Source organism: Gambusia affinis, linkage group LG01 (assembly GCF_019740435.1).
Source record: "Gambusia affinis linkage group LG01, SWU_Gaff_1.0, whole genome shotgun sequence".
NCBI lineage: Eukaryota > Metazoa > Chordata > Actinopteri > Cyprinodontiformes > Poeciliidae > Gambusia > Gambusia affinis.
The window spans coordinates 24,778,007-24,791,440 of record NC_057868.1 but is presented as its reverse complement, the minus strand read 5'-3'; the positions used below and the strand labels follow the sequence as shown (position 1 = coordinate 24,791,440).

At 39.2% G+C, this 13,434-nt stretch overlaps 1 protein-coding gene and 1 pseudogene across 1 annotated transcript; one reads left to right on the top strand and one right to left on the bottom strand.

Moving 5' to 3' along the window:
* Positions 1-125: 125 nt before the first annotated feature.
* Positions 126-8,849, bottom strand: LOC122836911 (annotated as a pseudogene).
* On the top strand, positions 6,748-13,139 carry LOC122836902 (RIB43A-like with coiled-coils protein 1). The gene is given in 9 exon segments (XM_044126884.1): positions 6,748-6,873; positions 9,627-9,727; positions 9,730-9,846; positions 10,098-10,303; positions 10,402-10,516; positions 10,791-10,909; positions 12,222-12,458; positions 12,663-12,829; positions 12,987-13,139. Coding segments are annotated over 8 exon segments (1,122 nt in total). The 5' UTR covers positions 6,748-6,873; positions 9,627-9,648; the 3' UTR covers positions 13,069-13,139.
* The last annotated feature ends 295 nt before the right edge of the window (positions 13,140-13,434 follow it).

The following is a 13,434-nucleotide window of genomic DNA, read 5'->3' as shown; positions in this document are numbered from 1 at the left end:
CGTCTTTGTACTTATTAATGTGCTGTTAACAATCAGCTGCCGTTCTGTTTCAAACTCGTGCTTTGTTTTCAGTTTAAGAAGACGACATTTTAACACCCCTCCTCCAGAGACGGCAACCAAGCATCCACATGTCAGGGTTCTTTATTTGTATCCAGGGACGAAACAATGCTCATACAGACAAACATATTGGATTAGATGTTTTGTTTTTTATGAGGGTGTAACAGTGAAAACATCAAACTTGATTGTACAAAATCCAAAGTAAAGGGAGAGTAAAGCTGAAAATGCTTTACACCGACGTTAAAACCTGATGTGTGACGGTTAAACGCAGGCACATCAGAGGGCAATATCAATAACCAAAAATAGAGAAGACTGAATTTGAGCACAAAACATGAATCAAGTGCAAAAGTCCACACTGATGTGAATAAAAATGTGGCTCTGAAGTTTCAAGCGAAAGCAACCATACTCCAGGTATGCTGAAAACCCTTCAGGGATCAAATCTAATCTAAGGGACAAACATACAACCCATAACTGTATGGTGACTTTTTACTACATAGATTATACGGCAAACAGTTTATTACAGCTAGAACTTAGGATAAACGTTGCTACAATAAACCGCTGAGAACAGTTTTAAACAGAAAACCTGCTGAAATTTCAATCACAAAGTCAGTTTGAAGCTCCTACCTTTGAAATACTTTTGATTTCTGGTAGGAAGATAAAACTAGCTGTTTCCACTTACCACAGTACTTTCCCAACATCTTATCAAGTGCAGCACAAAAACAGGCTGCTGCCATTTGTTTAGTTTACACTGAGCCTCGCTCACCATCACTGCCCCCTTCAGTGAGGCTGCAGTAAGACACTTTCCTTATTCACTCAGCTATCCCACCTGTGGAATGGATATTCTCGTTAAATGATAAGGTAAAAGAAGTGTATCAATCAGCTTCCTTTAAGTTATTTTTTTCTGTTTTTATTAGTCATACATCTGAAAGATGTCTCGGTGTAACCAATTTCCCCAACCTGCTGTTTGACCTGGAGTCAGGCTAACAGATACAGATCGTCAAAGGGGCAACAAGCTTGGTGATACAACGTGGACGAGCTGAAGTCACTTTATCCACATAAACTCAATGAACACACACCTAAACTTCGGAGTCATCCTGTTTCCTTCGGCTGGGAACTGTGGGAACCGGGCGTCTCTTCTTTCTGACCGCCGGCTCTGGCTGGCTGGGTTTTTGTCCTCCTCCAGCAGGGATGGGTGGAGCTACAGGGACAGGACGTCGTTTTTTGACGGAGGGGATGCTGTCGGAGCGTTCGCTGAGGATGCCCCTCGCCACGCCCTCCATCTCTGAAATGGGGATATGCATGGCGTCGGCCATCTCCTTCTTAGTTACGGAGACAAAACCAGGATCTTTGGACAAGGAGGCCAGACCGCCCATTTCAAGGGCCTGATGGGAAAAAAAACAAGCGCTGTTGTTTTATTCATATTGGGAAAAATTCAGCTTGTTGTATTTTTTTGATTTTTATAAAAGTCAAATGTTAAAATGTCAAAGTATTATGAACATTTAAGGGGACATGTCCCAAAATCCATTTGATGGCAACCACAATCTTCAACGTATTTTATTGGGCGCTTATGTTATAAAGGAGCATAAACTAGAAAACAGTTGGTAAGTCAAAGGAAACTTTTTTTAAATAAAAACGATTAAAAAATGGGGGTTGGAATTGTATTTGTATTTAGGGTTGGAAGGAGGATTGGTCCAACCCTTACTTATACACATTGTTGCGCAAATAACATAGACAATCCAACTCTCTCTCCTGCATATTAGACTTTAGGCTTTGGTTCCTAAACATTTTAAAACCAAACCTAAATCGTGACCAAAAATGTTGATCAGACTGTCTGCTTATGATACTGCTGCAGATATGTTCAGAGTGGTGGAAAATAGGTATGGCGACAAGTCAAGCATTGCTTTAGAAATTATTGAAGAGCTTGAGAAGACTCCACCCCGGAAAGCAAACCAGCCAAGGAAAGTGATAGATCTTATTCAAGCAATTGAAAAGGCTCTAGCTGACTTAACAGTTAGGTAATATTGGAGCAATGAAAAATCCTCTGGTTATTAAATCTCTAGAGAGTAAACTACCTGATGTTATAAAGAGAGACTGGCTAGTTTTTATGGTTAATCCTGCCAATGCAGTTACACCAGATAACCATTTTGATAGTCTTCTCAAATTTTTAAAAACACAGGAGGAAGTTCTAGAGAAATTGGAGCAACTTGGAGTGAGTGAAAAGGTTGAGAAGAAGTTTGAGAAACGACATGCTTTTACTCGATCCACAAGAAAGAATCATGCCTGTATTGTGTGTGGAGACGCAAGACATGGAGATAAAATATTCTTCTGCAAACAGTTCAAAGCAATGGATTTACCTGAAAAGCTCAACATTGTAAAGACGTTGGACACATGCAAAAGGTGTCTGAGAAAGCATGGAGATGCTGATTGCATCAGCACTTACCTTTGTAGAGATAAAGATTGTAAGAAAAGAAGCTTTTCAGATCACCATTTCCTCCTTTGCCCAAAGGGTAAGTTTACAAAGGTTGAGCCTGGAAGGTGAAAACATAACATTAGTTGTTCATGGTGTTGGGGGAATGTCAGTCAAAGTTAGAACAAAAAGATACCTGTTAAAAGTGAGAGTTAAGACCACAAAAGGCACAGTGAAAGCTCACCAACTCATTTGTTATGGACTTAGTGAAATTGCTAAAGTGCTTAAGGTCATTCAACCTCAACAATTGCAAAAGTTTTTCCCAGATGTTGGCCTGGAGGACCTTAAAAGACCAGATACCATTGAGCTGCTAATAAGCCACAGAGAAGGCAGACTGGCCCCTCAAAGAGTCAAGGTTGTTGGAGTCTTGGTCCTGTGGAACAGTCCACTCGGCATGACCGTGGGAGGAGCTCATCCGGATCTTTGTGAAGACATCGATGTGGCAGCATACAGGTCAGAAATGCACTTTGCTCGTTCTATGCGCATTGCTGCTGTAAAGTATAAAGAAGCCTGCAGTTTTGAAGAAGTTAAAGCAGAAAGCAAAAACACAAATACCAATAAAGAGTTCATTGATTGGTAGAAGTGGGAGAGCATAGGAGCAGCTTGTGAACCAAAGTGTGGTGGATGTCGCTGTGGGACATGTCAGCCAGGTGGGAAAGATATGACATTAATGGAGGAGAAAGAACTTGAAATAATCAAACAAGGTCTTACCTATGTGCAAGCAGATAACCACAGTGATGCTCCCCACTGGGATGCAAAGTATCCTTGGATTGTAGAACCCGCTTGTCTTCCCAATAACAGGAAAAGTGTTGAATCAACTTTCTTAAGAACAGAAAGACGATTAAATAAAGAGCCTGAATGGAAAACTGTCTATGCAAACCAGGTGCATGAAATGGTGGAGAGGAAAGCAGCAATAAAACTAACAGAAGACACTCTAAACTGGAAAGGACCAGTATGGTATGTAAACCAACAGGTGGCGCCAAATCCACATTCTGTGACCACTCCTGTGCGTTTAGTATGGAACAGCAGTCAAAGATTTGGAGGCCTAAGTATGAATGATATTCTGCTGAAAGGTCCTGATGTTTTAAATCCTATTTGTGCTGTTCTACTCAGGTTCAGAAGGGGACTGCATGCTGCCCTGGGAGACATTAAAAAGATGTATAACTCTGTGTGGCTAGAGGACCTGGAGAGACATCTACACAGGTTCCTCTGGAGAGACGGCTCAGAAGAGGAGATCGGTGAGTTTGCCATTACCAGAGTTAACATTGGGGATCGACCTGCTGGATGTATTGCCCAAGTAGCGATGCAAGAGACTGGAAAACTGCCCATGTTTGACAGCTGTAAAGAGGAGCGGAGGATCCTGGAAGAAGACTGTTATGTCGATGATATTTTAACATCTGACAATGACCCAGAACTTTTGCATAGACACATTAAGAATGTGGAAGAGATCTTACAAGCTGGGGGATTCTGTTTGAAACCATGGGTCCTATCAGGTCAAAGTGGGAGGAAAAACATGTCCTTATCTAGCAGAGACAAAATCCTTACACTCCCTAATCAGCTGGAAGAGGACGATAATAAGGCTTTGGGAGTGGGATATCTGGTGGAGGAGGATAAATTGTATCTGATGACATCAATTAACTTCTCAAGAAGGAGGAAAAAAATGAGGATGGGACAAAACCTAGAAGAAGGAGAAGTGAGAATAAAAACTCCAAATCCTCTCACTAGGAGAGAACTCCTTAGCCAAATAGCTAGTCTTTTTGATCCCATTGGGCTAGTCACACCCACCAAACAAAAAGGAGCCATTCTAGTGAGAAACGCTTTTCAAGAAACCAAAACTGCAGGCAAAGCAGGTGATACTTGGAATCAACCACTTTCTGATGGGCTAAGAAATGAAGCCATTGAATTGTTCCAGGAGTATGTTCGCCTGGGCCAAATTAAATTTCACAGGAGTTTAACACCAATCAGTTGGATTGGAAAGCCCATTGGACTAACTTTCTCTGATGGGAGTGACAAGTTATGGGGCAGTTCTATACTTCAGATGGGAGACAGAGCAAGGGATCCAAGTGAGACTTGTAGAATCCAAAGCAAAACTAACTCCACTCGACCAGAAAGGAGAACCTGTAAAAGCAGAAATCTGTGGCGCTGTGTTTACAGCTCGTCTGAGGAAGTATGTTGAAAAGCAAAGTAGGATGGAAATTGGAGGGTGGTACCATCTTCTAGACAGCCAAACTGTGTTAGGAGCCATTCAGCGTGACAGCTATGGGTACCAAACTTTCTTTGCTAACAGAATTGGTGAAATACAGAAAACTGGGCCTGTAGCAGATTGGTGGTGGATTCCAGGTGAGCTCAATGTTGCAGATATTACATCAAGAGGAGCATGTCCTGAGCATCTCCAAGAGGACTCACAGTGGCAAAATGGACCAAAATTTTTGGTGCAACCTATTGACCAATGGCCGAAAAGATCTGCCAAAGACATTGCTATAAATGCAAAAGAAGGGGTTGAAAAGCTCCAAAGAAAAGCTTTCTCAGCAGTAATAACTAGAGCACAGTCTAAGCAAACTAAAGAAAAATTGTGTGATGAGGAGGTAACAAAGAATGCTCTAAAAGTTACAAAGTGTAAAGAAAGGGGCAGGGAGCTCAAAATCTCACCTCTTACATTCACTGCCAAGCAGTTAATTCAAGAGAGAAGATACAGCAGTCTTTCTAAACTAGTCAGAGTTATTGCATGGGTGAGAAGAGCTGTTGAAAACTGGAGAGAGCTGTAACTGTACACTGGCTCTGGCTACCTCGTCTTTAAGGCGTTGGTATCGCTCAGCCTGACAAGGACGTCAAGAACAAGAGAGAAAATAATGTGTTTAGCTTTGCGATCAATTTTTGTTTTTAGAACTTATTTAGGTTGAACTTTATGGCAGATTTAGATTTGATTTGCAGTAACAAAGGTGGTCTTGGAAGGAATGAAATATGCTAATCAGGCTTTCCCTAGTAGAAACATTTTTTGATTAATCATATGCAGATTTATTCACATTTTTTTAGCGCAGCACTCTATTTTAACACATAAAAGAAAATCTGCCGTAGGTCCTTTGAAGTAGTTCTGAATCCAACAGAAAATTAAGACATTCATTTGATTTTTACTCAACTCAAAAAAGTCAGATTGCATAACTTTTAAATGCATAGAAGTTATTACATTTTATGCATTTAATTTTCTATATTTGACCAGTTCAACCCTGATCAGTGAAAAGCAGAGGAAAACAGACTCATTTTGATCTCTAGTCAGCTGCTTGATTGGTGAATCTCTATTTAAAATAAATACTTTCCAATGTCCTTGACAAGACTGGGTAGACGAGATTAGTCAGAATAAAAAAATACAATATTTAATTTTATCATTAAAAAAAAACTAGTTTTATCTCTAAAACCTTACCCAATCAGGAACATAGAATGAAAATAACGTTCATAGGTCTTTTAGCCAAGAGCAAATTGTAGACCCGGTCTAAATTTGAGATATTAAAATATTAAATATTGAACAAAATTGAGTTTGTTCATCTTATTTTATTTCAAAGAGCTTACCTCCTCTTTCTCCTGCTTGGCTTCTTTGCGCTCTGCAGCAATGTTTTTCTTGCGGTGATAATTGAACTGTGTGTCTTCTTCTGCTTTCACCATCTCCTTCTTCCTGCGGTCATACTCTTGTGCCAACTCCCCGGAACGTGAGATCTCCTCAAACAGCGCCGTTCGCTCTTTGGGGTTCTTCATGGCAATGGACTCCACAGCCCCCGTTTGTGTAATAAAACAAAACCAAAAACTCAGGTGAATAAAAGCAGTTGTCCAAAGAATGAAAGACAAAAATATTACCGCACCATAGAAATATGATGTTAGCCAGTGTAACAGAGAGAAAATTGTGTATGAGTGTGTATTTGAATTTTGCTCAAAATAATAATAATAATAGTGTGTATGTGTTTGGGATTTTCGATTTATGTGTTTGAGCCATCTAGTGGTGTGATGAGTGACTGCACGCAACGGGTCCTTCAGGCGCTCTCAGCTTCCCCCACCAGAGTTCTGAGGAGCGCTGGTGGAGGTAGGTGCGAGAGAGGCAGCTCTTTGCTAATTTTTTTACTTAGGGTAATATTTTTCTAGTTCAACAATTAATAAAATACTGAGAGATTATTTAATATTTAGAAATATAATTTATAAAGTTTTCTTGTGGTTGGACTGTAAAGATATGACCCTATGAGTGAGAGCAGCGCCAGTTGGTGTTTGTGGCTGACAACCGGTCATAACGCTAACTGCGTCTTTTGTTTTTTTCAGCTGTGGACCAGTTGTGTGGAGTCACATTATTTCTGTTCGTAACACATTAGGTGAGTTCAATATATATATATATATATATATATATATATATATATATATATATATATTTAGGAAAATAAATGAATAAATAAATAAATAAATCATTTTTGTGAATGTAACTGACAACTGTCAACTGCTATGGCAGTTGCTTTATTGCTATTATCAGTTATTTTACTGTTTGACTTGAAGAATAAGAATGTTTTGTTTTGAGGAACTGTTAACTGTGTTATTGTTTAAAATCTATACGATCACATCTAAAAATAAAAATAAAAAACCAGAGTTCTGAGGAGCACTGGTGGAGCTGTGGACCAGTTGTGTGGAGTCACATTATTTCTGTTCGTAACACATTAGGTGACAAACAACGAAAGGGTTACACCAGGAATGAAATACTTAATCTAATTCACTTATAATCAAGTAATACCAAAAGTATGTTAGCTTTATACAAATGGTTTGCTACTGAAACGCTGTGAAGGAAGAGATTCACTAAACACTTACCTGAAAGACAAGAAAGTTTCTGGCTTTGATCAAAATGGCAAGTTTTTCCAGCTCCTCGCTGTATTCAGGTAGTCCAACCACTTTATTGTTTATGCGGTACTCAGATGAGGCCCCTAAGACAAACCGTGTTCTTTAGTTACAAAGCAAACATGGTAAGAACAACACACACGTTCTTCTTACCAGAATTATAATTGGTTAAGTAGACAATATTTGTCATGTTGTTCAAACAGAAAGATATGTAATAACAAAAAGCTGTTTCTTCACTATAAATATTACCAACAGACAGTATATCTTCTCAATTTGTACATAACGACTTCTTACCAATAATGACCCGTGTGAAGGAACGCTCCTCTCCATTATTCTCTTGGTACACCATGCTGACAAATGCTGTTGGCAGCTGGCTTCCCCACAGGAGCTCCATGGATTAGATCCTTCAAAGTCTTAACACGCAGGTTACTCGTCTTTTCTGCCAACACAAAGCTGATGGCATCCATGAGGTTGGATTTACCTGCAATGAAGTGCATTGAAATTTTAAGTTGCGTTTCCACACCCTAAATGGATTTCCTTTTGCTTCTTTCATATTAATGCATCACAAAGTTAAAATCTTTCATAGCTGCCATTTTTGTCACACCTTGCGTGTATCTGAGGCTATCCAAAAATTATCATCTCAACCTAAAATAAAGCTGCATTGTTTTCTGATTAAGCAAAATATACAATTTGTCCAGGAAAGACCACTGTCATACTCAAGATACACAAATATTTCACAACTTTTTGTAAATCTCAGCGTTTTAGTAACATTCACAAAACTAAAGTGCATTAGGATGTTCTACATAACACCCTAACGCAATAACATGCAATCCGACAAGCTATTAAACAGATTACAACAACAATGAAGTGCAAAATATTTAGTACCCGTATTACAAAATACACGCTCCAATGTTAGCAAAGTGTTTTACAATAAACCATACCTAACTGCTACAAGAATAAACAGCACAACGAGATGACACCGTGTTTACCGTTAGCCAATGGTAGCAAACAGTTTACATTTTTGTCTTAGCTCTCCATCATAACATACCCGATCCATTGGGTCCGATAATTGCTGTAAACTTGTGAAACGGTCCGATGATTTGTCGTCCCTTGTATGACTTGAAGTTTTCTATCTCTATGAGTTTTAAGTAGCCCATTTTTTCTTGTTAATGAGCTTATATTTAGATGAAAATCTGCACGGACAATGTTAAAACAGTTAGCTAATGATGCTAGCAGGCAGTCTGCAGCGAGCAACTTGTCTAACACAAACGAACTGAACTTGTAAATGAATGAACGCTCCTGCTCAACATGTATCTCACTTGTACATAAGTTACATTATGAAGTAAACGCAAAGTCTCTAACATAAAAACCGCGTAAAAAATCCTTGTCAAATTAAATCGGAACACTTGTAACAACAGAGCGCCATTTTACAATCCAACAGGAAAAGCTTGAGCGCGCGAGACTCGAAACCTCGCATTTTCTCGCGAGGTGGAGTTAAAAGCAACGTAACTGTGCGTCACATACATGAATGTTTGTGTTTGCTAATGGCATTTAAAATATTAAAAAATATTGTTACCTTTAAATTCTACCAATATATTTGTCTAATTACGTAAGTATATTTTTAAGTTTAGAGAGACTTGTACCAAAAAAACATGTTACCATGGTTACTAGGGCAGCCAAACCCAAACATAACACGGTGACAGCAACAACGTTCGGTTGATGTTAACTGCAATTTCCTACTTTTTATGCAGCAAGTATCTTACAGGTACGAGTGAAGATATGGATTTATTAGTTCTTCTAAGAAATTTGAAATGTAATTTAAAAGCTTTCTACAAGAGAGACAGAGAAGCCAATTAATCTGGTTTCTTTTTATCTTTCTTTTCTGAATGACGAAAAAACATTTTCATATAAACTCCATGGGATAAAGACGGCATACAGTTTAACTTAAACTGAAAAAGCTTTTTTTTTTTTTACCTCTAACATACTGTATGAATTACCTACTGAATTAATTTAATAGTTTTTGTTTTGTTTTTTTTTATTTGGAAAAGTGTTTCTTGTGCTTGAATCTGTTAGTAATGATGTCATTTCTTTGTTGTTTTAATTTTTATTTTAGCCTTTTTCATGTCAACAGCCATTACCATCTATAATAAGTCTGAAGAATTTGAATTAATATGAGTTACAACAACATCTTAGTTCCCTTTGGGATCAATAAAATAGTTTTGAATGTAGTTTTGTTTTTCAGAACCTGACTAGACGCCACAAAAATGTATAAAGTGGACTTGCCTGTTGATGATTCAAAAGACAAGGTTGTGGAGGCCCGAAGGGCTGCAGAAAGAGCTCGCAAGCCCGATTCTTCAATCCTCGCCTGCATGTGATAGGCCTTGACCTGGATGCTCTAAACCAGCAAGTCCTGGATAATAAGTACAAGCGAGGCTGTGAGAAACAACGAGACAGGGATTTTGGTAACTACAAACATTCTTCTATGTCATTTGCTTCTGTCAGACTGCCAGAGGGTAGCTGTGGCTACAATGTCATAGCTTTCCACCATCGGTTTGTGTGTGAATGGGTGAAAGAGCTTTGGATTTGTCTGGACTAGACAAAGAGCTACACAAGAACAGTTAATTTACCATTTATGAAGAAACTAGACAATGATAAAATTACATTTTATCACTAATAAATACAGATCATTTGTATATTTTTTAACTTATTTCAGATAACCTGAAGAGATGCCAAGATGAAGTGCTTCTTCTGCAAGATAGCAATGAGAAAGAGAAGCGGAAAGCTTTGCAAAAGGACCTGAACGAGTTCTGGGATTTACAGCAGCAAATGAAGATCTCTCATGATGTTGAGGTGAAGGGGGCGTACAACCTCACGATTCCAGAAACTGAACTGGGTCCTTCCAGCATGTATGTATTTGAGGTAAGATTGACATAGGTGTGTTTGAACGAGCAACAGCAGTAAATGCAATAAAGGTGGGAAATCACCTTGCTTTTTCTTTGCTTTTGTTTAATGTACAGGGAGAAGATCGAGGACGGAAGGAAAGGGTGAAAGAGCAAATGAAACAAAAAGAAAAAGATTTGGATGCTCAAGTGGATGATAAGAAAATGAGGGACAAGAGAGCGAAGCATAGAGGTGAAAAGAGCAAAACATGAACATGCACACACAGACACACACACACGTGTTTACCGATGAGCAGAATTAATACAAGAGCTGCTATAAATCACACAAACGTGCTTCATGGTTTTCCACACAAACAATCACATCTTCCCACACAGTCCTCTCTGCCAGGTGACTTTGATGAATGCTCATCCCGAAGTGCTGTGTGAGTGTGTGGCTTGAGACCTATTTTCTGTGGGTAATAGCTAATGCAGTTGTAAAAACGAACACATCTCCGCACGCTTCACAGAGACGCTGTATAACAAGCAGCTGGTGAATCAAGACCTAATGTGGGCCCAGCAGAATGCACTCGAAGAGGAGCGTAGGAAAGCTGCCCTCGTCTCACTCTGGAACGACAATCAAGCCTTGGTACGCAACAAACACACAAACGCTCACGCACCGTCATTTGATGCAAATGTTTGAAGCCGAACCCAGTGGGGATTCTAAGCTGTGACAGAGGTTTCTCGGCTGGGACTTTCAAATTAGAATTGCAAACTAAAAATGTTAAGTGATGCCTACACACACTTGACACAGGAGGGAGGCAGTCGCATTGTTTGGTACCAACCAGCACGCACGGATGAACTAATATGATGTATGCATGGAATTGGTTGTTATTTGAAAGCCCCCTCTTAGTTGCTCCCTCATTTGCCTGAGCACTCTTGTCTCAATTCCCCATTGAGTGAAATCCTTCTAAAGCCGTTAGGTCATGGCATTTTTCATGATAATTATGTAGTTTTCCTAATAACCACTCATGTCAATGATTTACCAGCAAATTTATCTTCCTGAGAGGATCACTTGGGAGAAAATGCAGCATACAGGTGCTTTTCAATGAATTAGAATGCTCTCAAAATTTATTTGATTCAGTAATGTAATTCAGAATGTAAAACTTATTATATAATTTCACGCAAATTAATCTATTTTTGTCAACCGTGGTGATTTTTTTTCCCCCACAAATAATGAAAACCAGAAATTTTGTCATTCATGCAAACTAGAATATCACAGAAAACCACTAAAATTATTTAAAAGATTTTTAATGACAAAATGTTATGCTTTAGCCAGAAAACAGTTGTCCAGCAAACAGTTATTGACACCTACACAAGGAGGGTAATAAAAAGTTACATGGAAGGAAAATACATTATACCACAAGTTGTCTTTGCTCACACCTCCGAATCATTGGATTCAAGTGTTCTCATCCACTCATGCCCTAAAGTGTATGAAGTCCTGCAATTACATGCTCCCAACATCGTGGGAAAAGTTTGGGAATGCACCCTTCTTACTCCAAATGCATCAGTGCTCATAACAATTCCCATAAAGACATGGATGAAGGTGTTTGGTGTGGAAGAAATTGACTGTTCTGCACACTATCCTCAAACCAGTATGAATTTGGTATGAATAAGAGTGAAGATTGTCAGACAGCCCTTCTCATCTAATACCAGTGTTTGACCTTACAAATGATTTCATGCAAGATTGGTCAAAAATCAAAACACGTCATTCTTTGATCAAAGCTTTCAAACGAGCTAAAGTTGTTACAGCTGCAAAGGGTTGTGGCTGTCAAGCTTATGTGAGTGAACATTTTACAGGTTTATAAAGACTCCTGTCTTCTTTTTTTTGTTTGTTTGTCGTAATCTTTGAGATATCTCTAGGAGAGTGGTGAGGCCTCATCCTATGTTGTTCCACACAGGCTGAGGAGCGAGCTCTGAACCTCAGGGAGCAGCGTACGAAGGAGGCGATGGATAATCTGATAGACATATGGCACACTGGGACATCTGACATGTTGACAGAGTCTGCAGAGGCAGCAGAGACCCATTTGGGAGGAGGGAGACCACCTCATGTTTTGCCAGACAAGTGGAGGGGGATGAGCCTCAAACAGCTCAACAACTTCCACGAGCAGAGAGAGCAACAGCGCCTCGACAGAAAGGTACGCCTGCAGTCCCAGTTACCTGGTGTCACTTCTATAAATGCATGAGTCTCCTCCCAGGCAGCACACAGCATGAAAACCCTTACATCCAGGGGAAGAACATGCCAAATTAGCTTTACATTAAATATTCGTTAGGTTTGCAACCAACTGCTCTAGAGCAATATATACATAGCACACAACTTATGCCACTTTTTTTGTTGATAGAAACAACGTGAGGCTGATAAGATTAGGGATGCAGCCTGGGACATGCAGCTCCTGAAGATTTCCAAAACAGCAGAGGAGAAGGAACAGAAAATGGCAGAACTAAGAAGACAACAGAGAATCCTGATGGACCAAGAAAACAAGGAGTTGGCCAGACTGCAGCAGACAAAGTGAGCTTACGCTTTTCACACACACACACACACACACATACACACTTTTATCAGGTAACTTGCTTAGAAATTGATAAATAATATGAAATGTATTATATAAATGAAAATTTTCTGGCCCTTTCTGCACACTGTTTGTACATTTCTGTTTCTGTTCCAGTCAGCACTATCTGAATAAGGAGCTCTATACCAACAAACCCACCAGGGATTATTTTGACCAGTTTAACGCTGGTTGCCGCTAACCAAGACCCACCACCAGCTTGTCCCCTGACAACAATTTACGTTTGTCAATAAAGAATTGAATGTTGTTTTACTAATGATTTAGTGTCCATTGTCTAACACTAGGGGGTGGTATAGCTTCAAGAAGTTTATATTCCAATGATGACTTAATGGTTTTACACAATATGTTTTTAGGAACCTTCCAAATCTGTTTACATAATCCCAATGAAATTATGCATTTAATTCTGGACTGTGCCTCTAGGTTGCTGTGAAAAGTATTTGCCTCCTAACTGATTTTGTTGGATAATATTTTTCTTGCTTTGGATTTCAATATCAGCCAAAGATAACCTGAGTAAACAGAAAAAAATTAGTTTTCAAATTATGATTTT